The 27,343-nt window shown below is 40.5% G+C and overlaps 1 protein-coding gene across 2 annotated transcripts in view; it reads left to right on the plus strand.

Moving 5' to 3' along the window:
* The window catches only part of LOC137323006 (beta-1,4-galactosyltransferase 3-like), a 34,855-nt gene extending 8,067 nt beyond the window's left edge, over positions 1–26,788 (plus strand). Inside the window, exons 2-6 of one of the 2 annotated variants that reach the window (XM_067986332.1) lie at positions 2,744–2,979; positions 8,803–8,993; positions 21,030–21,152; positions 21,705–21,809; positions 22,797–26,788. In XM_067986332.1, the coding sequence (XP_067842433.1) occupies positions 2,744–2,979; positions 8,803–8,993; positions 21,030–21,152; positions 21,705–21,809; positions 22,797–22,950 (809 nt within the window). In that variant the 3' untranslated portion in view covers positions 22,951–26,788. The remainder of the gene's footprint in view (positions 1–2,743; positions 2,980–8,802; positions 8,994–21,029; positions 21,153–21,704; positions 21,810–22,796) is intronic. The other variant, XM_067986333.1, reaches the window with a different exon arrangement.
* The last annotated feature ends 555 nt before the right edge of the window (positions 26,789–27,343 follow it).

Genomic DNA, 27,343 nt, shown 5'->3' on the forward strand with positions numbered 1-27,343 from the left:
GCCTCTAGCCAAACTGTTCCAGTACAGCTACAACACTGGCATTTACCTGACAATGTGGAAAATTGCCCAGGTATGTCCTGTCCACAAAAAGCAGGACAAATCCAATCCGGCCAATTACCACCCCATCAGCCTACTCTCAATCATCAGCAAAGTGATGGAAGGTGTCGTCGATAGTGCTATCAAGCGGCACTTACTCACCAATAACCTGCTCACCGATGCTCAGTTTGGGTTCCGCCAGGACCGCTCGGCCCCGGACCTCATTACAGCCTTTGTCCAAACATGGACAAAAGAGCTGAATTCCAGAGGTGAGGTGAGTGACTGCCATTGACATCAAGGCACAAAGGAGCCCTAGTAAAATTGAAGTCAGTGGGAATCAGGAGGAAAACTCCAGTGGCTGGAGTCATACCTGCCACAAAAGAAGATGGTAGTGGTTGTTGGAGGCTGATCATCTCAGCCCCAGGACATTGCTGCAGGAGTTCCTCAGGGCAGTGTCCTAGGCCCAACTATCTTCAGCTGCTTCATCAATGACTTTCCCTTCATCATAAGGTCAGAAATGGGGATGTTCGCTAATGTTTGCACAGTGTTCAGTTCCATTCGCAACCCCTCGGATAATGAAGCAGTCCGTGCTCGCAAGCAGCAAGACCTGGACAACATCCAGGCTTGGGCTAATAAGTGGCAAGTGACATTCGTGCCAGACAAGTGCCAGGCAATGACCATCTCCAGCAATCTCCATCCGGGATAATGCAGCCCGCTTTATTGGCACCGCATCCACCACCCTAAACATTCACTCCCTTCACCACCGGCGCACCGTGACTACAGTGTGTACCATCTACAGGATGCACTGCAGCAACTCGCGAAGGCTTCTTTGACAGCACCTCCCAGACCCGCAACCTCTACCACCTCGAAGGACAAGGCCAGCAGGCACATGGGAACAACACCACCTGCACGTTCCCCTCCAAGTCATACATCATCCCGACTTGGAAATATATTACTGTTCCTTCATCGTCGCTGGGTCAAGATTCTGGAACTCCCTACCTAACAGCACTGTAGGAGAACCTTCACCACACAGACTACAGTGGTTCAAGAAGTTGGCTCACCACCATCTTCTCCAGGGCAATTAGGGATGAGCAATAAATGCTGGCCTTGCCAGTGACGCCCACATCCCATGAACAAATAAAAATAAATAAATTATGTAAGTTCTATTTATGCAATTTTAACCCCTCCCCCCACTTAATTTCCATATAAAAGTAGGGATATATTGTAGCACACCATAAAAATGTTCCCTCTAATTTCATAATTTGTGTTTCTGTAGGTGAAATTCAAATTCAAACGAGCGATAGCGAATCGGCCGCCCATTATACACCCTGCCCAATTTTTCTTTCCTGTTGAAGTCAATGGAAAGAAAAATCAGGCGGTGTGTAACAGGCGGACCATTCACTACCACCTGTTTTGTGCACCCGTCGAAGTTGAATTTCACCCTCTTTGACTGGAGCAGCACTGCTAGACTTGCTTGTGCATAAGGTCAGTGATTCTATTATACATACTACTTAGTAATTTAACAATCCAAAAAGTTTTCACAATACCAGCAGCAAAACTGCACATGATTTCTGTGACAGTGTCACTGTTTAGAACTCTTGTCTCTTGTATGCAGAAGTTCATTGGAGTTAATCATAACTCGCTCGACAGGGGTGCTAGCATAAAGCTATGGAAATCTATCATTTGCTCTTTGGTACTTTAGAACAATGTCTGCCAAGTTTGTGATTCTAGTGTTTTTTTTAACCTTTTGGACTGTTCTTGTTCAAATGGTCTCAAAACTGAAGTACTTCCTGAGAGAAGCAAAAACAATACTATTGCAGAATCCCCTTGTAGACAAAAAGCCCCCTAGACTAGTTCAAATGTGGCCCTTTGTGTTCAATGCTTCCTTCTGAAAATGTATGTTTGTAGGGGGTGAAGGAAGAGGGGAAGTGATATTTTTAAAATATATTGAATAACTATTGTATAGCAGTCAAGAAGGGCAGTACAGAGTAATAACTGTACTAAGAAAGCATTCACATTTACATGCTTTTCATGTTGCCAGGATGTCCAAAGTGCTTCACGGCCAGTGAAATTATTTTGAACTGTAGTCACTATTATTACTAGACTAAATCCAAAAAGATTAAAGGGTATTGCATTTCTGCTGAGCAATCAAACTTGATTTTCAGTGGGAATGTCGTTTTCCCTCCCTGTGAGGAAATACTTGACCTCTGCTTGATGCCTCTTTTTCAGTGTATGGTGATTATGGTTGTAAACCCATATCCCATAGTTCTGTGGCACAGTATTTTGGTGCTCCATTGTATGATCCTACTGGAGGTAGAAGTTCTTGTTGGCAGACTGCTCCATGACCTGTCAAAATGCTTTTTACTGCAATATTTTACAAGGTTTTGTTTAGCACAGTATTGCAAGTACTGTTCTGTTTGAGTTCCCCTAACTGAGCTACTCAAGTAGCACCGCAGACAGAAAATAGGTGCTAAAAAAATTCAGTTTTCTGTATATGTTTGAATATTTTGGCTGAAATCTTCTGATGGCCCTCAACAGGATAGGTCCTAGGATTTGGGCCTCTTAACATTTTTTTCTACTGTTGCATTGTGACTGTAGTAAGGAGAATTATGATCTTAGTTCTGCAATGATTGAGAATGTTGGTATGTTTCATGTCTATTACTGTAAGCATGTACAGTAGACTGATCTGTTGTCAACATTTACACAGTTGGACCACTGACAATCAGCTTTCAGAAAATTCCAGTTATGAGCAAAATTGCAAGAAAAAATCCATATGTTCAAGCCGGTGGACGGTACACTCCCCCACACTGCAAAGCTCAGTATAAGACAGCAATCCTTGTTCCTCATCGAAACAGGGAGCCACATTTGCGCCATCTTCTTTATTACCTTCATCCATTCTTGCAGCGTCAACAGCTTCAGTATGCAATATATGTCATCCATCAGGTAATTAACTTTATGTTCAATTAGTACAAAAATGGTTCTTTATAACTGATTTTGGTTGTGAGTTTAAGCTTTACTTTTAAAAATTACTAGTGTTTTTATTTTAAATCTTTCATGTGATTCATGTACAGAATGCCACCGTTATTTTGAAGAAAGTCTTTAGTACAAATGTATTGATCTTGTTCAGGAACATGTTGATCTGTTGGAATAAATGCTGTCTGCATCAGAAGTTTCTATCCATAAATGATTTCTAGTCAATAAAAAGTTCCTATAATAGCTATGTTGATGACTGAGTTATGGTTTTGCTGCTTTAGAAAAAAAAACTAAATGGATCATTAACTTCTACACAGTGCAGTGCCACAGGATCTAATGTCACAATTGGGCTATGATTAGTCCTAAATTTAAAACCTTCCTGCTGTAATTGAGCCCATATAATTAGATTATATGGGCTCAATTTATATAATATAATTAGATTACTTGCACATGACTACATTAAATATTGGCCAACATAAGATTTTGATTATTCCCTGAGATTAATCTTTATTTTATTGTTTTGTTCTGTTCCACTCCATGTTTTTAACAGCTCATTCTTTTCTACCACCACTATAGAGGCTGTAGTTAATGTGATAACCAGCTATAGCTTATGGAGGCAGAAATTAATATTGTCCCAGAATTTCCTGGAGACTGGCGCATCTACAGCATTGGATTCATTTTCCAGCAAATAAAAAGTCCCAGCAAATTATGACGTGAGTCACGCCATTATTCACGTCACACCATAATTTCCTGGCACTTTTTGTGCTACTCCGCCAATGTCGTCGCCGAAAGAGAGAAAAGTTGATTATTATAGCTCCACCAAGTCAAGACAATGGCAATCGTGAATCTTCTGTATCTTTGCTAGTTTTCTGGCCGCTGCCACTTAGACTGAAAAATAATGGCACAAGTGAATTCCCGAGTTTTACTTTTTAGCTAAAAGCCATCAAAACACTTGAATCACTTTGTGTTAGGTTTAGCGTATATAGTGTGCACGGTGTATGGCACTGAAGTGTCTGCACGTGCCATTGATGAAAGTGAGTGGGGGAGAAATATGTTTAGGCCCGTTTATGGGCCAGAAATGTTCGGCATGCTCTCATCACGTGGCAGAAGCCCGAGACTCATCCAAAATTGGACTTCGGGTCTTATCTGAATAATTTCAGTTTTTCAGCCCATGCCTTTCTCTTCAGTCATTGTTGTTTACTCAATGGATTTTTAAGTGAATAAGCCATTCAACTAATTTTTAAAATGTTTCCTGTTTTTGCTTGCTATTTCAGCCACGCAATGTAGGGTTATTAATCAAGTAACTTTTTTTGAGTTGGCTGACCAATGGATTTTCATTGCCGGATATCAGCTTTTCTGTTCAGCTTTTCAAAAATCTTCAACAGTAAATACTTAATGATTAGTTTGGTCATGTAAAACTGTACAGCTTGCTTGAACATATCGTCGGTGCCAGGGACTGAGATTTTTCTTCTGAAAGGAACACCATGCGACTTTTGAACGTTGAATTGAGAGCTGTCACATAACATTGGATGCTGCCTCATTGTAATCAATTAGTCACTTGACATTATGTTTACAGCACCCTATGGGTGCAATACCTTTCAAATCTTGAGACCATTTATAGTTTTTAATGTCTAATAGATAATAAATATTGAGGTGACAAGTTGATCAGTTTTTTTTAAATCACCAGATTTTCGCTTCGTAAGTGCCATCACTATATAATTTGCCCTACGGGCTTCAAAATTCAGTTGGGAGGAGGAGAAAAAAAATCCAAGTTAGTTATGATTTAGAATGCTGAGGATTGGGATTACAATTAGAATCTCAAGATATTTGTGTTGTAGTTTTGTACAAAACTGGTTAGAAACAATGTTGCCCTAATGCAGGGCTGGAATAATTGTTTCATAACCTACTATTGTTGACTCATCAGCAGCTCAAAGCTAGTCAATAGTTGCATTCCTTAACTCTCAACTTCAAAAGTAGCAAGCACTGTACAAGTTACAAGTTGAAATAATGGTGCCAGTCTATAAATCCTATTTTCAGCATTGAGTGTATCAGTCTTGATTTAGATTTGGTCAAGTAGTCAGTGTGGCAACTAAGTCTGAAATTTTACTAGTCAAGGTAATGGGTATAATATAAAATTTAATTGGTGTGTGCTATGCAATTGTAAGACTAATTTTAACCTGTCTGAAACAAGCCAGCTGAGGTCCAGTAGAAGTATCCAGACCCCCGGGGAAAAACGAGGCAAAGCACCCTGATTAGATCTTGTACGTATTCTAGTTGGCCAAAGGATTCCAAAATAAACTTCGGCATGAAGAGAGGTTAAGGGAAGAAACTAAAGAAAATATTCTCCACGTCCAGGCTAGAGAAAAATGATCCCAGTTTATAGATTTGGAGAAACTCTAGGGGAAACGCTAAACTAGGAGAAACTACAATCTAAACTTAAATCAAGGAGTGACTACTTCATACAGTCTTAACTTAAAGAATGAGCTTCCAGCTGACATGGTGAATAGGGACTTGGAAGTGCCCAAAAATGGATGTTTTCCTGTTTTAACAGGATCTATAAGCTCACCACTAAGGGAGAAATTAGATGAAATGGTTTGAGTACATTCTGTCCATGGTAAGGCCCTATGATCCTTACCCCTCAACCATACTAGAATATTTTGGGCGTTCCTTTAGTTTCATATATCATATGCAGTACCATCAAAAACAGAATGCAACAAAGATCAAAAGCACCTACACATATATATCACTAAATAATGAATATTGTTTGTTGTAAGTGGTTACTCAGTTTAATTTTCATTAGTTATAACATGCTGCATTAATCATATTTGGTAGTAACAACACCACCCCGCCCAAAACTGCTGATGAGGACTTGAGTGGTTGGAACAACTGATGCTTGCTAAAAATCATAAATTTGACCTTGCTGTTTCAGTGACCAAACTAGGTCACACTTCTTCATCCTGAGATTCTTAAACTGGTCTTTCCAGTCAATTAGCCAGACTAGGACCAAACCTTCACTGGCTTGTAGCATAATAGGGGAGCTTAGGTCCATGGCAGTATAGGAGAAGAGATCAAATTAATAGTAAAGGTAGACTTGATGACCTAAGAGAGCACACTGCCCTTTTTCTTGTGGAGCATGGTTTCATATCTAGCCCAGAGCTATGGAATAAAAATCTCCCCTGTTTGTAGGCTGTCAGGACTTTCTGTGAAATGACTGAGTAGTCTTAATCCAGTTCTCAGTAATGTACACAACTGTACTTAATACTGCATTAATTAACACAAAATTGGTAATCGGACTGAAAGACTAATGTGGGAAATAGAAACATTCACGCTGGTGATGTGGTTATTCTTCTACAATTGGGCAGAGAAAAGACGGTGGGTGTGGTATACTTGATCAGGGAATGCTGGATACTGACGTTGGATAATAAAAGTGGACAAAAAAGTTCACCCCTGTGCTGATAACTTTACATTTTAAGCACAGAATTTATCCCCCTAAAATTAAATTAACATTTCAAGTACAAGATAAAATAAATATCATAACAGATAATATAAGAAAGAAATACTGTTAACTTCTTATTGAAAATAGAGGTGGCGATACTAATGAGTAAAATAATTGATGTGAGTTTTCAGTGTTGGTATGTGAGCAGTATTCTTTTCATAGTGTTGTTTGGCACATGTGTGGTGTTTCAACATTGCATACTGTCAGATGTGAGGCTTTCTGATTTTTGTTATTTTTTCCCTTTGAATTTAGGTCAACAATCTGGTGAAATCAGCTGCAAAAATAAAGATGTTTTTAATTAGAAAACTTGCTTTTATAAACAAATGCACTGTGGAAGAACAAATATACTTTTAAATGATAAAATGTTACAACTGTGTTTCCAAACCTAATAAGATTTAATGCAAATCATTAGCTGCAACTTCAGCACCTCTTTCTCCTCCCTCCTTCCCCCCTACACCACCCCCGCCCAGGAATTTTTTTAACTCTATGACAAAGACAGCTGAAGGTGTGTTTATGTCATGTTCAACATTGATGCTGCTCATCATTACAAAGAGAAGATAAAGTTCTCTCTGTGCCAAACAGGGAATGCTACTATATGTATCACATGGTGCAGTTATAATGTTTCTTGGTTTTCTCTGGTTTAATTGTATTCTTGGAATTCAACTTTTAAATTCACATTGTCAATTTTCTGGATGCTGTGGCCAATTCTTTTTAAAGACAGCCATGGTAACAAATTGGTCTCAGCATAAAGTATTGTAATAATTTAATTATTAGTAACTGGAAAATTTCCACAGGAATTTTGATTTACAGAGAATTACATAGAATGTACAGCACAGAAACAGACCATTTGGTCCAACAGGTCTATGCTGGTGTTTATGCTCCACCTGAGCCTCTTCCTACCCTTCTTCATCTAACCCCTTAACATATCCTTCTATTCCTTTCTCTCACATGTATTTATCTAGTTTCCCCTTAAATGTATCAATGCTAGTCACCTTAACTACTCCTTGTGGTAGCGAGTTCCACATTCTAACCACTCTCTGGGTAAAGAAGTTTCTCCTGAATGCCCTATTGGATTTATTAGTGACTATCTCATGTTTATAGCCTCTAGTTCTGGTCTTCCCCGCAAGTGGAAACATCTCTCTCTATCAATCAAACCCTTTCATAATCTTAAAGACCTCTATCAGGTCACCCCTCAGTCTTCTGTTTTCTAGAGAAAAAAGCCCCAGCCTGTTCAATCTTTCCTGATAGGTATAACCTCTCAGTTCTGCTATCATCCTAGTAAATCTTTTTTGCACCTTCTCCAGTGCCTCTATATCCTTTTCATAATATGGACACAGTTCTCCTAAGTGTTGTCTGACCAAGGTTCTATACAAGTTTAACATAACTTCCCTGCTTTTCAATTCTATCCCTCTAGAAATGAATCTTAGTGCTTGGGTTTGCTTTTTTTATGGCCTTATTAACCTGTGTCGCTACTTTTAGTGATTTGTGTATCTATACCTCCAGATCCCACTGCTGCTGTACCCCATTTAGACTCTTACTTTCCAAGGAGTATGTAGCCTTATTCTTCCTACCAAAATATACCGCCTCACACTTATCTATATTGAAATTCATTTGCCAATTATGAACCCATTCTGCAAGCTTATTGATGTCTTCCTGTATTTTGTTGCAGTCCTCCTCAGTATTAACTATACCCACCAATTGTACTTCCGATTCCCGAGTCCAAATCGTTTATGTAAATGATGAATACCAGTGGTCCCAGCGCCGATCCTTGTGGAACACCGCTTCCCTCTTTTTGCCAGTCTGAGTAACTATCTTTAACCCCTACTCTCTTTTCTGTTTTGTGGCCAGCTTGCTATCCATTCAGCTACTTGTCCTCTGACTCCACATGCCTTAGTCTATGCTGTACCTTATCGAAGACCATTTGAAAATCCAAATATATTACATCCACTACATTACCTTTATCTATCCTTTCTGTTACTACTTCAAAGAAATCAATAAGGTTGGTCAAGCATGCCCTTCCCTTTTGAAATCAGTGCTGACTATTCTTTATTCATTTACAATGAATAGATGAGATTTGTTGCATTTCAGTAACTTGTTGTATTTTTTGCCTGATCTAAGACCAAATCATTGAATTCTAAATAGCTGTTCCAAATTGCATTGTGTATGCTAATCTGTTTATAATGAGCCATTTGTGGTATGTAAACTAAAAAGGTGCTGATTGCAAGGTTGAGTACCAGGTTTGTTCGATATTTTAAATGTCTATGTTTTGAAATAAACTGCAAATTATTTTCCCCCAGACTGGAAATCGTACCTTTAACAGGGCAAAGCTACTTAATGTTGGGGTGAGGGAGGCACTAAAGGATGAGGACTGGGACTGTCTGTTTCTACATGATGTCGACCTTATTCCGGAGAATGATCACAATCTTTATGTTTGCAATGAGAAATACCCCAAGCATGTGTCCAGTGCTATGAACAAATTCAAGTACAGGTATTGAAAATTACAGAAATAATGATTTGTAATGTTTTTGATTTCATGTTCTGATGTGTTTAAGCCACTTTTCAGCATGCTGACCAACATTAATTTAAGTTCTCTTTCAATGTAGACAGTGCACTTCAGTGCAACTGCTCTACACTAAAAGTATATTAACATCTTAAACATTGAAAGTTAAGTTGTGTATATTTCATCAATCACAATTTAAGCTTATTTTATTCCTTAGCTTCAGAGACACGTCCTAAGTGCTCTTCCTACAAAAAGGTAACAGCAAGGAGGAATAATGGATTATGATTTTGGGGTCAATTTTCGGATGGCCGAGCGGGTGCGTTTTGGGGGGGGGGGCTGCTAAAATTGAGGATTCCCGGGACGGGTCCGGAGCCCGGCTACAACCCGCCCACTTCCGGGTTCCCCAATGACACGCTTAGATGCGCGCGCAGCCCCCACATGCGGGACTCCCACCGGCAATTAAAGCCGGCTGGATCCCACTTAAACCAATTAATTAGATAGTTCAGGTCGTTTGCAGACCTGATTGGGAGGATATTTTAGGAGGAGTGGGATTTTCATATCAACTGAGCGTGTTTCCCGTACTGGGGGAAACACTCCAAGTTGAAACAGACGTGTTGCAGCCACCAGCCTGGGAGAGCTGCAAAGGTCCATTTGACAGGTGGAGGGGGTGGGGGGAGACCCTCACTCGTTGCACGAGGCTACTCTGTCACTTTGGACAAAGTTGGCCTGCACCACCCTCCTAACACTAAAATTCACCAACTTGGAACCTCAACTCCGGTGTGCAGACACATTTACCTGCCTTGCGGACCCCCTCAAATGTACATCTTGCGGATGGGGGCCGCCATAGCTGCAGTCATGACCTCATTGGAGGACGAACAGCATCACCAGCCTCGCCGCCCACCTCTGACACGTGGAGCTCCACAACACAGTGCTGTGACACATCCACCTGCACAGCAGGAGGGAGGGCAACCGCAGAGAGAGATGCGTCGCAGAAGGCACTACCCTCGCCACAGGGTCTACAGATCGAGGCTCAGCTTCCTGGACCTCTCTGAGGAGCAGTGCACACGGAGGCTCAGAATCACTCGACATGTAGTCGTGGACATCCGCAGCCTCCTTAATGCAGAGCTGCTCCCAGCTGGCCCGAGCACCATCTTCTTACCTGTCGCTGTCAAAGTCACCACTGCCCTCAACAACTTCTCCTCCGGATCCTTCCAGGGAGCCATCGGGGACAACGCTGGCGTCTCTCAGTCGTCTGCACAAAAGAGCCCTGCAAATACACCTACACCCACTCTGCAGTGACCCAATGGGTGGCATCAGGTGTGGGTCTTCATGGTGATCCTCAGGAAAGGGCATTATTGCACAAACCAGACAAGATTTGCAAAGACATGGCAGTAGTGGTGATAACAAATTTTAATGTGGTTGGCAAAACAAACAAAACTAAATGAAAAACATGACATTCTGTCATACACCCCTGTGCATCCCCTTTGTGCTCACAAAACCTTAGCCTTACGTTTACGGGAACCCCTACATGGTGCTACCCTGTGGCTTCAGCAGAGGTAGCGGCAGGTTGCTCTTGTCCATGCCCTGACCGATGAGATGCTTTGCGCGGATGCCCTCTGGGTTTCGGTGCCCGTGAGGGCCCCTCCAAAGACTGCTTCACCTGCACCTGTGCAGGGGCAGACACAGCCACCTGGAGAGGAGGCAGCATTGCAGGTACTGGTTGAGAGGAGGGCAATGGGTGAGACGTGGGAGCGCTTTGAGTGGCGTCCCCACTTCCATGTCCCCTTTCACCATCATCCCTCTCCTGGCCCAGGCCCACATCACTCCTTCCACCCTGCTGGATGACAGTTTGGAGGACTTGTGTGAAGCCTTGGAAGGCCAGTTGTAACGTATCTGTCAGCCTGTTTAAGGCGGCAGAATGTTGCTCACCCTGAATCCGAACGGCTATCGTTAGGGCCTGAATGGACTCATTGTTGAGCCGTGCTTGAAGCTCGATGGAGGCTAGCCTTCCCACCATCGCAGACATTCCCGCACCTACCCAGAACACTATCTCAGAGATGCCTTCACGTCCCTGTGACAGTATTCCACTCATGCAGGAGTTGGACTCCTCCATCCTCTGCACGATTGTGGAGAGTGCACGTGGCAACTGTTCCAGTATCTCGGCAATGTGCTGCTGGCTCTCGATGACTCTCCATTTCACAGCTGGCTCCCAAGGTTCTGCATCTGGGTCCAGCTGAGCAGAGCCTGGAGATGAGTGCTCCCACCGACGGGGACTCTCCACGGCTGCCCCTGCCACCAGGGTCTGCTTGTGCTCACATGTGCGTGGTGACTCACCATGTGCAAGCCCAACTAACTGAGGACGGGGACCCACCAAGGTGTGTGTATCTGCGCTGGTGGTTGGTTGGCTGGCTCAGATATGACAATGCCCCCTTAGAGGCCGGCAGGTCCTCTGAGGAATCGCCCTCCGCGGTCACGGTGGTCGCAGATGGTCCTGAAAGAGAACAGAAAGCAATATTAAGCATTTGGACAGATGTTGAGGTGCTGCAGATGCCAAGTGACGTTAAGATCATTCGCTATCATGAGTGCTGAGTGTTAGATTTCTGTCACCAGCCGCTTGTGCACTCCCAGTCTTGGCGTCCGCCACGGACAGGCACTCCAGTGTGCGGCTTATTTCCATTGCCTGCTGCTCCGCGTCAGATAGGACCACCTGGTGTGGCAGGCCCCCTCCGGTCCTTGCCCTCTCCCGGGCATTCTGGCATCTCTTCTCCTATCAAGGCAAAACACAGAGAGGCGTGATTGAGTGATGGTTGCATAGTGACCCGCTGCATGCATTGGTGCGGGTGGGGTGACCGTGAGGGAGATGCATGCGAGGGTGCGTTTGAGACATCGCCATGAGATTGTACGAGGATTGGGTTGCATGGTAGTGTTCGAATGGGAACTGGGACAGTGAGTAAGTGCAGGCAAGGTGAGGATGATGGTTGAGTGGATGTGAGGAGTGATGCGAGAGCGTTGTGGTGGCAGTGCAGAAGGAGTTGTGTGGTGGTGGAGGTGATGTGGAAGATGGAGTGTGGGAAAATGCACAAGTGTAGTCACTTTGGCTGACCTGGTTAGGTCATTAAAGCGCTTCCTGCACTGGACCCAGATTCGGCCGACATTGCTGCTGCTGCTGACCTCCTCTGCCACCTCGGGCCAGGCCTTCTTGGTGGCAGAGGCAGGCCACTTCCTCCCATCTGATGGAAAAAACGTTTCCCTCCTCCTCCTCACCCCATCGAGCAGCACCTGGAGTAAGGAGTCAGAATACTTTGGAGCAGCCTTGCCTCTGGCCTGCTCCATTCTATTTTGATTCATTGCTGCAGGAGGAGCATTGGAGGACTGCCCCTTTAAATAGGGCTCCTCCTGCTGACAGCCTGTGATGCGGGTGCGCAGTGAGCCCGCTGCGCAGGGCTGGAACGGGAAACCCGGAAGCACTCGTAAGTACCTTCAATTAGGCTGTGATCACGTGCGGAGCACACCTATTTCACTTGGCGCGTTACACAGTCGACCCCCCCACTACCAACCCGCCTCCCTCCTAATATTGGGCCCTTAGTTTCTCTTTGGTTTTTAATGTGATGCCTAATCTGACTTTAGTATCCCCCATAGTCTGACTTAGTTAAAAGACCCAGAGACAGTTTGCTCACTAGCAGGATGTAAGTATAGCATTGGTTTAAAAAACACCCCCTTTAACAGTGGTAGGAAAACCTGATTTTCCAGTGATTCCTGAACCTGGACAATAGTCAGTTAAAGAAAGTCACTCGCATGGTAGTTTCATTCATCAAAAGCAATTATTTAATATAATTGATATGAGCATGCATGAAGCAAAATCAAACAATACATGTGACCTTACTCTACCCGTTATACACCTAGAGGTTTGCAACATGATTGATTAATGATTTAACAATTCATACAAACATCAGGCAAATTATACTATATACAACCTTTAAACCAAGGGTTTTCATCAAGGCAGTTCAGAAGTGATCAGATCCTTGTGCCTTGAGGTCTTTGTTTCAGACATCCTTGTTGTAAGCAAAGCTTTCTTTCAAGCTTTTCGACTGCAGAGAGACACTGTTTTCATCTTAAAGTCTTTTTATATTGATTTGGACCAATGGGGTGTAGGATTGGGAGAAAGTGTCATTGTTTTTGTCCAATTACTCCCTTTATTACTAGCCTTCATCCATTATGAGGTCTCTTTGATGTAGTTAAGACCATGTGCAATGATGTCAAACCAGCGGAATGTGGGGGGCCTCTTTATTATCTTTGTTTATAGCCTTGTATATCCTGTTTTGTTCTTCAATGGTTTATCAGTTATTTTTACAAGTCCTGTTAGAATCTTCTGAAAGCTTTTTCAATGTAACCCTTTCCTTCAAATGCAACATTGTTCAATTAAGAGGAGTTTTTAATCCCATAGTCATTGTTCAATTAAAAGGAGTTTTTAACCCCACACACTTGTCTCACTTCAAAGATATCAAGGTTTGAAAAGACACAATTTGATGCATTAGTAGCAATTACTTTATTCCACAACTTATATACGCAGCCAAGAGTATGATTGTCAACATAGTCATCACAAACCGGCCTTGTCTTTTCAAATACAGTAACACGGTATTAGCTCAATTTAACTTCTCAGAAATACTAGGGAACCAAGGCTCTATTGAGAAGGAGGAATTAAAGGAAATTAGTATTAGTAAAAAAAAATAGTGCTGGAGAAATTAATGGGGCTGAAAGCCGATAAATCCCCAATGCCTGATAATCTGCATCCCAGAGTACTAAAAGAGGTAGCCATGGAAATGGGGGATGCATTGGTTGTCATCTTCCAAAATTTTATAGACTATGGAAGAGTTCCTGCAGATTGGAGGGTGGCAAATGTAACCCCACTATTTAAAAAAGGAGGGAAGAGAGAAAACAGGGAACTACTATAACGGTCAGCCTAACATCAGTAGTAGGGAAAATGCTAGAGTCTATTATAAAAGATGTGATAATAGGACACTTAGAAAATATCAACAGGATTAGATAGAGTCAACATGGATTTATGAAAGGGAAATCGTGTTTGACAAACCTACTGAAGTTTTTTGAGGATGTAACTGGTAGAATAGATAAGGGAGAACCAGTGGATATGGTTTATTTGGATTTTCAGAAGGCCTTTGATAAAGTCCCACATAAGAGGTTAGTGTGCAAAATTAAAGCACATGGGATTGGGGGTAATATACTGCATGGATTGAAAATTAGTTAACAGACAGGAAACGGAGAGTAGGAATAAATGGGTCTTTTTTAGGGTGGCAGGTGGTGACTAGTGGGGTACCGCAGGGATCAGTGCTTGGGCCCCAGCTATTCACGATATATATCAATGATTTGGATGAGGGAACCAAATGTACTATTTCCAAGTTTGCTGATGACAAAAAACTAGGTGGGATCGTGAGTTGTGAGGAGGATGCAAAGAGGCTTCAAGGCGATTTAGACAAGTTGAGTGAGTGAGCAAATTCATGGCAGATGCAGTATAATGTGGATAAATGTGAAGTTATCCACTTCAGAAGGAAAAACAGAAAGGCAGAGTATTATTTAAATGGTGATAGATTGGGGAATGTTGATGTACAAAGGGACCTGGGTATCCTTGTACACCAGTCACTGAAAGCATACATACAGGTGCAGCAAGCAGTTAGGAAGGCAAATGGAGCAAGGATGTCTTACTGCAGTTATACAGGGCCTTGGTGAGACCACACCTGCAGTTTTGGTCTCCTTACCTAAGAAAGGATATACTTGCCATAGAGGGAGTGCAGCGAAGGTTCACAAGGCTGATTCCTGGGATGGCAGGACTGTCGTATGTGGAGAGATTGGATCGATTAGGCCTGTATTCACTCGAGTTTAGAAGAATGAGAGGGGATCTCATTGAAACATGTAAAATTCTGACAGGGCTAGACAGACTGGATGCAGGGAGGATGTTTCCCCTGGCTGGGGGGGGTCTAGAACGAGGGGTCACAGTCTCAGGATACGGGATGGGACGTTTAGGACTGAGATGAGGAGAAATTTCTTCACTCGGGGTGGTGAACCTGTGGAATTCTCTATCACAGAAGGCTGTGGCGGCCAAGTCACTGAATATATTTAAGAAGGAGATAGATAGATTTCTGGACACAGAAGGCATCAAGGGGTATTGGGAGAGAGTGGGAATATGGTATTGAGATAGAGGATAAGCCATTATCACATTGAATGGCGGAGCAGGCTCGAAGGGCCTAATAACCTACTCCTGCTCCTATTTTCTATGTTTAACACAGCATAACTCAGCTCTAGGTGGATTCAATTTAACATAGCATAACAGTAATATTCAATTTTGAAGATTAGAGTAGGTTGTAGATTTTCAGTGTGGTGTCCTTGGATTTTAAGGGGTCCACTAGGAGACCCCTAGAGTATAGAGGCCTTGTTCGTCTCCCAGGTTACTAGTGAATTATTTCTGTTGTATACTAAGTGTTTTCCGCAATGATAGCATTTTCCCCTTTGGGTAGATAGCATATGGTGTTATAGAAGTTAGGACAGGGGTCCTCAGTCTGTCCTGTCAATATTTACAAAGGGTGCTCCACACAAGTTTGAAAACCACTGGCAGAGATGCAATTACTGAAAAAAATGATAGGGACACTAGACATCCTTTATCCTTTCATTAACTTCATTATTGTTGCGAATAATCAGTACACTGGTCTGTGGACAGGTTCTTGCAACAGAATTGTGTTTGTAAGCGTATAACCAGCTTTGAAGGACAAACATTGAAAAGAAGTGGGTCTCTAAGCAACGGTATTTTGAGCTGATCAAAAGACTGATGCAACAGTATCACTGAATTTGTTTCAGCAGCTCACTGCTCAGAAGTAAACACAATTATTAATAATTTACTCAAGGACAAATGGTAAAAGAAAAATACTGCGCTCATCAAATACAGACTTACTGGGAAAACATATAGATGTGACTGAAAAGCACTGTATTAATCTCTTAATAACACTATTATCAAAGATCTGAGAACCAAAAGTAGATATATGTATTCAAAACAAGCTGTAAAATTGTAGATTTTAACACCTTTCAAAGACTATAGTTTGGAGACTTCTATGCTGTCCTTAAGCTTCTAATTTATATTGTTGACTTAAATTATATTAGAATATACTGTTCCAAATATTACTACAAACTACTACAGTTGTTGGACTATATAAAACATTCTGAAACAGTTCAACTGTGAGAACGTACAAATAAGGCCAGGAGAAAACCAGCTGGACCATCAGGTTTGACTTGTCCTGGTGTAACTTCCACACACCATTGTCCCCATTTCCACTATAACCCTCTCTTCCCCTCCCCCCAACGATGCTGTCACACAGTTTCCTAGGAGAAGCAAAATAAAGAGGTAAAAACTCTTGAAATTGATCAAGCAAGCACCAGGAGACTACAAAGTTATTTAAGAATAATATGTTATGGATCCCAGCACTTGACTTTTTATGTGATTACCTCAATTTTAATCCCCTTATCTGGGGCAAATCTTTGTGATGACCTTTTTCATAGTTGACCGTTCTGAGAAATTGGGCTCAGGACAATAGAGTCGTCCACTTGGTACATCAATTGTAACTAAGGGCAATAAGGTTAACTTTTGTAGGTTCTAGAACATAGTGGAAGGAAATTGGTATGTGTATACTGGGACATCACAACGGTTAACAAGACAGTGCTGTATTATGTCAACAAATAAAGAAGGCTGAATTCCCATTCCTTTAGTCGAGATTAGCATAGGTTGCTGAGGGAAGTAAGGGTAGAAATAGCGTAGGCTTTAGTCACAATCTTTCAATCCTCCTTGGATATGGGAGTGGTGCCAGAGGACTGGAGGGTTGCAAATGTTACACCCCTGTTCAAAAAAGGGGAGAGGGATAAACCAGGTAACTACAGGCCAGTCAGCCTAACGTCAGTGGTGGGGAAACTTTGAGACAAAAATCTGGGACAAAATTAATTGTCACTTGGAAAAACATGGGTTAATAAATGCCAGCCAGCACGAATTTGTTAAAGGCAAATTGTGACTAATTTGATTATGTTCTTTGATGAAGTAACGGAGGGGGTTGATGTTGACTATATGGACTTCCAAAAGTCATTTGATAAAGTACCACAAAATAGACTTAATAGCAAAATTGCAGCCCATGGGATTAATGGGGCAGTCGTAGTGTGGATACAAAGTTTGCTAAAGGACAGAAAGCGGAGAGTAGTGATGAACGATTGTTTTTCAGACTGGAGGGAAGTTTGCAGTGGTGTCCCGCAGGGTTCATTTTACACATTTTAGCAAATATGAAGGTTTTGATAGAGTAAATAAGGAGCAACTGTTTCCACTGGCAGGAGGGTTGGTAACCAGAGGACACAGATTTACGGTAATTGGCATAAGAACCAGAGGGAAGATGAGGAGAAATCTTTTTATGCAGTGAGTTCTGGAATGCATTGCCTGAAAGGCTTTCAAAAGGGAATTGGATATATACTTTAACGGTAAAAAAAATTGCAGGGCTATGGAGAAAGTCCAGGGGAGTGGAACTAATTGGATAGCTCTTTCAAAGAGCCGGCACAAGCACAGTGGGCCAAATGGCCTCCTTCTGTGCTGTATGATTCTATAGCATCTGATTCACGATTATTTCAGCTGTTCTTCCTTCTGATAATTAACTCTCATGAGTCAAAGATCCACCTAGAGGTAGTTCAGGACATCTTCCTTAGTTGGCAGTGCTGGGTGATTGACCTAGTAGCATCTCCAGACAGCTATCACTTTTCTTACTTCTGCTCAATAATAGAGGCTTTGTTAGCCTACTGCAGATAAAGCAAAAGTTATAATGTTAATCCCTTATTGGCCATGCAAACTCAGTTCTTCGATATCATGATGGTGAGCAAAAAAGAATAGCAGTGCCTCCCAAAAGAAATCTCCTTTCACAATTAGGGAGAGTAAATATTGCATCAAGACCTGATTAACAGCCTGGCTGTTGAAAGATGACCGATCAGGATCTCCCATGGTAGATATCTTGATTTAGTTCCAGAGGATATCCATTAATATAGCTTTTAAAACAAAGTGGGAAGATGCTGGTACAACGGTATTCTACCAAGTTAGTTTGTCCCCTTTCAAGCAATGTCTCTCACATTCTGGAATTCCATCAGCATTCATTCAACATTAATTTAAAACCTATTTCTATTCAGTTTCAAGTTGCAGTTATTTCAGTCTTTATAACACATCAGTTAGTTTACCTATTGGTGTCCCATTATTCGCAATCTATTTGAAAATTATGCCTAGTTAAGCCCATGTTGGTTTTCAATTGAGACCTTTAGTAAGCTGATGTACACAATTGAATTTCTTTAAGTACATGAATTTAATTGCACTGTTAGCATCTGTTTTGATTCACAGAGTTAGCAAATTGCAATTCTTTATTATAGATCTGTATATGATTTGCAATCTGAGAGGTTGTTCCTTGGGAATCAGCTCAAACCAAGAAATTGTTAGCCTGTGTTTTTATCTATCACCACACAAATCAGATCCAAGGGAAACTGGTGATTAAACAAGTCACTAAATGGCTGGTTGAATGCTGCCTATACTGCTGCCATCTTGTAGGAATCCAGATGTGTCTAATTGCATTTTTGATTAGCAAATTAAAAATGAGTAATAACACTGTTATTGGGCATATGATCACAATACTCATTCACATGGCATCCACATGTGTATGTTTGTTGAGAAAATGGTAAGATGCAAAGTGTGCAATTTTTTTTTGATCACTGGTTGTGCTTTACTTCCTTAGTTACTGCTAATTGATTATCATAGAATCATACAGCACAGAAGGCAGCCATTCAGCCCATTCTGTCTGTGCTGGCTTTGAAAGAGCTATCCAATTAGGCCTACTCCCATGCTCTTTCCCTATAGCCCTGCAAATTTTTCCTTTTCAAGTATATATTCAATTCTCTTTTGAAAGTTACTATTGAATCTACTTCCACCACCCTTGCAGGCAGTGCACTCGCTGTATAAAAAAAATCTCATCTCTCCTGGTTCTTTTCACAATTATCTTAAATCGGTGTCCTCTGGTTACCAGCCCACCTGTCGGTGGAAACAGTCTCTCCTTATTTACTCTATCAAAACCCTTTGTATCTGCTAAAATGTGTTTAACATGGGTGAAAATGCTGTACTTCAGCAGCAGCAACATTGTATGGACAGGGGACCTAGCATTGTGGTCAGCTCGACCAATCATAATAACCGCTTCAAGCTAACTGAAGGAAGAAAGCCCAAGCAATAATGAGAAGCTCCAACAGAGCATATCATGTCAAAGGGCAAGCAGCATCCACCGTGACCTATGTGGAGAGCAGGGGTGAGTATGGCAGGTCTCGTGCAAGTCAACATTCTCAGCAATCACTCTGATGAAGTCAAAATAACGCTCGCAACTGCTGGACAAAAACCTAAAAACTGCACTAAGATGTTTTATGTCTGATAAATTTATGCCAGAATTCAAAACTTTATGGAAGAGAAAGACTGCAAGGTTTTGCACTGAATAGTGGTAGATGTTTAAGTAAATATATATGTGAATGAGTGTGTAATTGGCAAATTAATTTCACTATAGATAAGTACGAGGTGGTGCATTTTGGTTGAAAAAATAAGGAGGCCACATACTCCTTGGAAAATAGTTTAAATGGGGCTAGGGGTACAGATACACAAATCACTAAAAGTAGTGACGTAGGTTAATAAGGCCATAAAAAAAACAAACCAAGCACTGGGGTTCATTTCTAGAGGGATAGAATTGAAAAGCAGAGAAATTATGTTAAACTTGTATAGAACCTTGGTTGGACCACACTTGGAGTACTGTGAACAGTTCTGGTCCCCAAAAGATACAGAGGCACTGGAGAAAGTGCAAAAAATATTTACTAGGATGATACCAGAACTGAGAGGTTATACTTATCAGGAAAGATTGAACAGGCTGGGGCTCTTTTCTCCATAAAAGAGAAGGCTAAGAGGTGACTTTATAGAGTTCTTTAAGATAATAGGGTTTGATAGGTTAAATGTAGAGAAGATGTTTCTACTTGCAGGGGAGTCCAGAACTAGGGGCCATAAATATAAGATAGTCACTAATAAATCCAATAGGAAATTCAGGAGAAATTTCTTTACCCAAAGAGTAGTTAGAATGTGGAACACGCTACCACAAGGAGTAATTGAGGCAAATAGCATAGATGCATTTAAGGGGAAGCTAGATAAACACATGAAGAAGGAATAGGGAATCAAGGGATATGGGGGAAGGGAGGGAAAGTGGAGTTGAGGTATATCAGCCATGATCTCATTGATTGGCAGAGTAGGCTCAAGGGGCCATATGGCCTACTCCAATTTCTTATGTTCTTATGAATAGATGCTGATGGGGTTAGATGAAGACGGGTGGAAGGAGGCTCTTGTGGAGCATAAACACTGGCATGGACAAGTTGGGCCAAATGACCTTGTTTCTGTGCTGTACATTCTATGTAATGTGAAATACATGTGTAATGTGAAATGCATTGTGTGTAAGGCGTTTGAGTAAAATTAGTGCATGTGGCTCAAATCATGTTGCCGTAGCCACACCTGTGGCTAGTCAGCGATTTCTATTGGACAACACTGATAATCTGAAACAATTCACCCTCTCCACCATTGTCAATTGCTAGCAGATGTGCATAATCTCCATCTCTTGTTAAAACTGCAGCCAGCAGCACAGTGACTGGCTGTAATTTTGAGGTGCTTCTAACATGCTACTCCACATTAGACCATTTAATAAAACTCTCTCAAAATTGTCTGATAATGTAAATTACTTTGTTTAGCCGCAACAGACATTAGGTGTGCAATGCAAATATGAATAGAATGCCAAGTGTTAGGTCAAACTGAGGAAACTTGTATAGCTTGCTCTGTACCTTCACTGAAATAATAAGCTTGGTTTTCAACTTAATTTGCAGTTTATCTCCTTTCCTAGTCTGATGTTGCATATTCATTTTTGCATTTTTTCCTGTTCTTTCTAGGCTACCGTATAGGATGTATTTTGGTGGTGTTTCAGCCTTGACTCCTGAACAGTATTTAAGGATTAATGGCTTCCCAAACACATACTGGGGTTGGGGTGGAGAAGATGATGACATTTCTGCTAGGTAGGACTTGTTCGTTAAAGTCAAAGTTATATAATGCTCGTTAGAGTTTGTATTTATCGGTGGTGGAGCTGTAATGTGCCACGATTGTTAGGACACAGGTTTGTAGTTAAGATTCTTAATGGAATAGTTAAATTGAACCCCAGGCCAAGCTATGGCCCATGATCCACATGCAGCCCATAAGTACTGGCAGCCTGGCCAATGAAACCCAGGCAACATGGTTCTATTTGTACTAATATTTCATGTTTTTTGTTTTGTCTTTAAATTTTGTTGGCATAGGGAGTTTGCTAAGGGCTGTTCTTAGCACTGTTGTCTCTTTGATGGTTAAATCCTAAATCAGAAGACCAATATCTGTGAATATCAGCAGCTTGAGATATATGGAAATTAATAGGAACATTGACTTTAATTTTACAAGGCCTATGAGGTTCCATGGTACATCCCCAAGCAGCTCACAAAGGCAAAAAGCCTAAAGGCTACCAAAAATCAGTTTGGTCATGTGATTGGTTAGCTTTTGAAGAACTTGTGTAAGTAGATTTTTTTTCAACTTTTTTTTAGGATTTATTTAGCAGGATTGAAGATAATTCGAACTCCCCTCTCGCTCGGACATTACAAAATGATCACGCATAGTATGGATGTGGGGAATGAAAAAAATGAAAAAAGGTACCTTCAGAAGTGGTTTTAATTCATAAGCCAAGCTTCACTGCATTAACCCTCGGGTGTACAGTGAACTGGAGTTTTAGATCAACTATATTACTGACTAGTTTAGCATTTAAAATATTGATTGAGAAATAAAATACACATTAATTCATTCTTTCATGCTGTATGCCAAAAAATAGGTATATTTATTGATTTTTATGTAGAGATAGTATAGTTAGGCATTTGGAGGAAGGTACAAACAGAGAGACATAAACCATTGTTCAGTAAGGGGAGGGGGAAACCAAAAAAGGGTGTGATGAAAGTATAGCTTGAACCAAAGTACTTAAAGAGAACGTTAATATTTTGGTGCTTATCTTTGCTCTGAGAGCATTTTCTATCAGCTGTAACTTTATTTTTAAATCTGTAATTATGCTGTGGTGCATTTTGCACCCAGTGAAGAGGTACTGATGGGTAAAATGTCTGTTTCCAGCTTTCTGCACTCTAATATTACTAGAGGGGCCAGGACACCATTGTCCCCCTTTTTAAATGTTTGGATAGCAAAAAGTGAGATTCTCCAAGCCTTCAGGCTGGACTCAAAGTGGGTACTGGTTTTTGTCTTGTAAAATAAAGGAGCAGCGTCAATTTTAAAATGGAACTTTTTTGAAAAAATGCATGAGCGATCTCTTACTCATCAGAAAAGGACGACTGAGTTTAGATCTAGATTTAAAGGGCTTTTGAACCAACAAAACTGATTACTGCTCATTTGCCTCATATGGTCCACACCTAGCTCGAGCATACCATCATGGAATGATGTGGTTAGCAGAACTCTGGAAAGAGTAGGCATTTCCGTTTAAACATTTTGTAAGTGCAGAGTGTTGTGACAATAGCTGCAAAAGAAAAATACCTAATTTTAAAAAGGCATTTGGGAGAGGAGAAGACAGAATTTTTTTTAGCTTCTATCTGCGATTAAAGCAGGCCATTCACCAAGTCTTAAATTTGGTTACTTCACAGGTTTGATATGGTAGTAAAAGTTTCCAAGTCGTGGCGATCTGATGGGATGAACTCCATAGACTACAACTTGCTTCAGAGGGAAGAGCTTCCTCTGTACACCAACATCACCGTGGATTTTGGGAGCAGCCCCAACGTGCGGGCAAAAGTCAATTAACAACAAAGGTCCATCCCTTAAAAGTCAATAATATGGTTCAAGATGCTCTCTCAAAGGACGCTATTACAAATGGAGGAAGTTATCAGGTATATTGGAAATCCAAAGAAATCTACAAATTCAAGAACCCCATCAGAAATGCAAAGATGTAGCCTACCTGCTTCCATCTTATCCTTTTGAGAAATTATGTTCAGGAGTAAGATTTTTAGAATTTTCACACTTCAATACTGTACCTATGATTATCCTTGTGTGACTGGGACAGTGTGGGTATTGGGCATATTGCTGTGGAGAACTGTCTGTTTATCTTTTCATTTGTCCCTTAGTATTTTGTAACATACCTATGAGTGCAAGTTAAGAACCTAGGTCAAGAGTGGCATTCGGAATGAGGCCTTTAAATGTGTTATTTGTATTATTAAACCCTTTGCTGCAGTTATTATAACACGCATAGTCAACTTGATAATTAAATGGTACCTGTAGATGGTTTTGCTAGATGCCATAATAAAGAACCAAACAATTCTACACTTTCGTAAAAGTTACATCTTAATGTTCCATACAGGGAATTTAGGCTTTAAGTGGCTGTTATTTTTATGATTGCATATATTAAAGAATTGCATCAGGGCTACATTATTGGCTTATCATTCTGATACAATCTAATGAAATAAACACTTCGATTATTTAATTATCATAGTTTTATCTGCACGGGCAAAGTACTATCAGAGTATGCTTGTTCTTTTTACCAGGTATGCTCACAAACTTGTACATTTACCAGCATATATTGTATAGTATGCATTATAGAGGCATTGCAGTTAATGAAGTTAGTTTACTACCACCTTGCTCAATTAATGTTTCGTCCCACAGTTGCTGAGGAATTTTTAAAAATCGCATAGGGAACTGAACTGGTAGCTCTGTGACACACGTAGTTGCTTGCATATACGCCATACTTTTGTTTATTAACCTGAGTGCAGTCAGTCTGTATAGCTGTGTCTATATGATATGCTCAATAATATTTTATAGTTATTTCTACTATTGCACTTTTTTCAGTGAGCTATTAAATAGAACTTTCTGCGCTGAATACCATTTTGATAGTGCTGGAGTTATAATGCTGGAATATTGCTAGTCACTATTGTGATTTAGTGTCGTGAGTTGTTCTGGGGTAACTATGCCTCTCGGAATACTATAATTTGTAGTCTCATCTTAGAGATCGACTTTGTTGCTTCCACTCCCCCTCCCCCTAATTTTTCCCCTATCCTCTCTTTATTGTGGTCTCATCTTCTGATTTTTTTTAATGGTTTGATCGTCTCATGCTGTTTGTCTTCCCCTACCCCACTCTGAGCCATGCAATAACAACTGCTGAGAGAGTGCACTGTCTGTCTGGCCTCCAAGGGTGCATGAACATTACTCAATGACAACAACCCTGCTGATGATTTTCCCTTTGCTTATGAGAAACATACCCACATATGCTACCAATATGGCTGAGATCAAGAACTCATAAGTGTATGGAGCTGATCACACATCCCAGCACTCTGTTGTCCACTATTCTGTCACCGACTGATTAATTATTAAACACTTGATTGAAATCACGCAAAGCTTCATAAAACTGAATTATTTTCCTGTATAGCATTCATTTCTGAAATGCAACTGTTTCTCTTGTGCTGTATGAACTTCCCAATATCTTGCTGTTTAGTTTATATAATGAATGCTAAAATTAATTAAAATGATGGGCCACTTGAAACCACAAGCAAATCTCACATGTGTAGTAAAATTGACCTAAAGGCCTGCCTACTAACTTAAATTGTGTAGTTTGAGACATCATTCAGTAAACGCAGGGAACACCCAAAGAAAGATTGATTTTTATTGAGTAGGTGGGGTGGGGGAACATAGAAGTTGCTAGATGAAAAATGACCACAGTCCATCTAGTTCACCTTCTACCATCCTGGTAGTCGCATGATACAACGATAATGGAGTTGTTGACTAATCCTAACAATCAATCTCTATCAATTAGTCTACAACAGACCCAAGCACGAGGGGAGGAATATGCCAGTGATGGAAAGCTTTGGGAACTATAGGTCCAAAGTCACTTGATCATCCCAAGCATTCTACACTTACCACATGCCACGTCTCAACTAAAAAATAAAAGTGCTGGAAAAACACATCTGATAAAGAACGCAAGATTGAGATTTTGGGCATGGTCTTCTATGAGACCCCAATAAAGGGTCCTATTCGAAACAGTGACCAAACTATCAGATGCTGACTGACCTGTGCATTTCCAGCATTTTTGTTTTTCTAAAAAAAAAGTACTGTATAAAGTGAATGGGAATTACACAATTTCTACTTCCTCCCACCCCCCCCACCCTTTTATTTTGAAAATGGTTTCACTGCTTCACATTCTGCTATGAAAATCTACACTTAGAACCCTTTCAGTACAGGCAGTAGTCACGTCCTTGTTTAAATATCAAGCTTTTTAAAAGCTGCTGCCCACAACATTGTATCTGTATAGGAGTTGGAAAAAAGAAAATCTGATTTATTTTTTACGATTTCATTCTGCTAAGATTCCTACTATTGACTGTTCCCTGTGTACAGTACATAAATTTATCCCAATTAACTTGTGTCTTAACTTATTGTGTATTAGGATAAATAGCATTTTTGACATTGTTTTTCAATTGGTAGATATAGATAAGTATCTCATACTGTAACATGCTTTTTTTACAAATTGGGACGTGCTGTAAATTCTGCTTTTGATTTCAAATCTGTGGTAAAAGCAGTATTTTATTTATTGCATTAGATTCAAGTTATGAAAGAGATTCCATGTTAATGAAAATAAAATCTCCTGGCAATCGGGTATATTTGCCTGATGCAATTTAAGTTTTTTACAGATCTCTAAATAATATTGCTTTTTGGCAGTTATGCAAAATTGGTAATTGCAGTCCTTGTGAATATCGCTCTTTACATTCTCCTTTTGCAAATGTTTGCTTTTCATGTGTGTAAGTTACAAAGTCAAAAGTTGCGCTAGATTTGATAGAAATTTGGAAAAAAATATTTAGTGTGTATCAACTAAGTTTCTGCAATGCACATAAGAATTGTCTATTGTATATAGTTATTTTTTCCTGATGTAATTTGGTGAAGGGATGTACAAAATTGAGAATGAAACTACTTACTGATTAGTTATTTTTATATTTATTGAAGTGCACAGTTGGGGAGGAGATTGAGTAGTGAAACCAGGCCAAAACTTAATGTTCTACAGTACTTGTAAGCAAATGCTACTGTACACGTGGCTGCAAATACAGCTGGCTTTTAATAGTTTTAATAATTTAGTAAAATTTGGCACATCTAATGCCATTTAAGTATTAGCTAATTTAAAAATAATCCAAAAGCTAGATGCACAAAATAGAAACTATTTTGGTTAGTGTTAATTAGTAATTATTAGTAACCACCAGGTGTCACAACAAAATGTCAATACTGTTTGTAATTGAGATGTTTGTGTCTGGGTCACTGAAGCAATTCTTTTTCTTTGCCACTGGTGGGAATATGACTCGTGCTGTTATATAAAGAAATAGTCGAGGTTACTTGAATTTTTCATTAGAGTAAACGTATTCTTCACAAGTGCTGTTTGGAAAACATATTGTTACCCTGTTACCCTGCCTTTTACATTGTGAAAGCTGCTTTTGAAAATGTCCTTAGTTTTCTAATGATGTTTGAACTTGACAGTCTAACACTGTTTCATGTGTATCATATTTTGTAGCCTTGGTACTTCCCCCTCACCCCCTCCCCAAGTACATTCAGCTGCTGTGTATATATTTCTGGATCCTTTTCTTACATTTGAGAATAAAGTTTTTAAAGCATTTTTCAACTTGTCTTTTTCTTTGTTTTCTGCATTGTATCTTTGATCAGAATGACACATATGCTTTATGACAAAGTGTGTGTTAGGGATATGATATCTGGAAATGATTGAGAGGGCCTGGGGAAAATGAAAAAAATAAGAACACATGATGTGAGAAAAATGTGGGGGAAAATCTAAACCCTGGGAAGACTGGAAGAACTAAGAACACAGAATGCATCCCAGATCTGGATGTTCACAGCAGTTTTCTGTGGTTGATTAATTGGCAATGCATGTAGGTAGTTCGACAGAGCTCTGCATCCAACATGGAATTGTATACCATCAAAAAGAAAAATAGGAGATTCTTGACTGTTGTACAAGAAAGTAAATTATAGCAAGGTTATACAAAATGTAAATTTCAAATTGCTGCAAGAAAGTATGTCAACTGCCCCCACACCTGCCAGATAACTCACTCTTGGATATAGTTCCATTGGCACCAGAAGCCTCACAATGTTTCACTCACATGGTCAGGTTGACAGGCTATTTGACTTTGAAGGGCATTACAACCCAATCATGTTCCTT

This window comes from Heptranchias perlo, chromosome 6, assembly GCF_035084215.1.
Source record: "Heptranchias perlo isolate sHepPer1 chromosome 6, sHepPer1.hap1, whole genome shotgun sequence".
NCBI lineage: Eukaryota > Metazoa > Chordata > Chondrichthyes > Hexanchiformes > Hexanchidae > Heptranchias > Heptranchias perlo.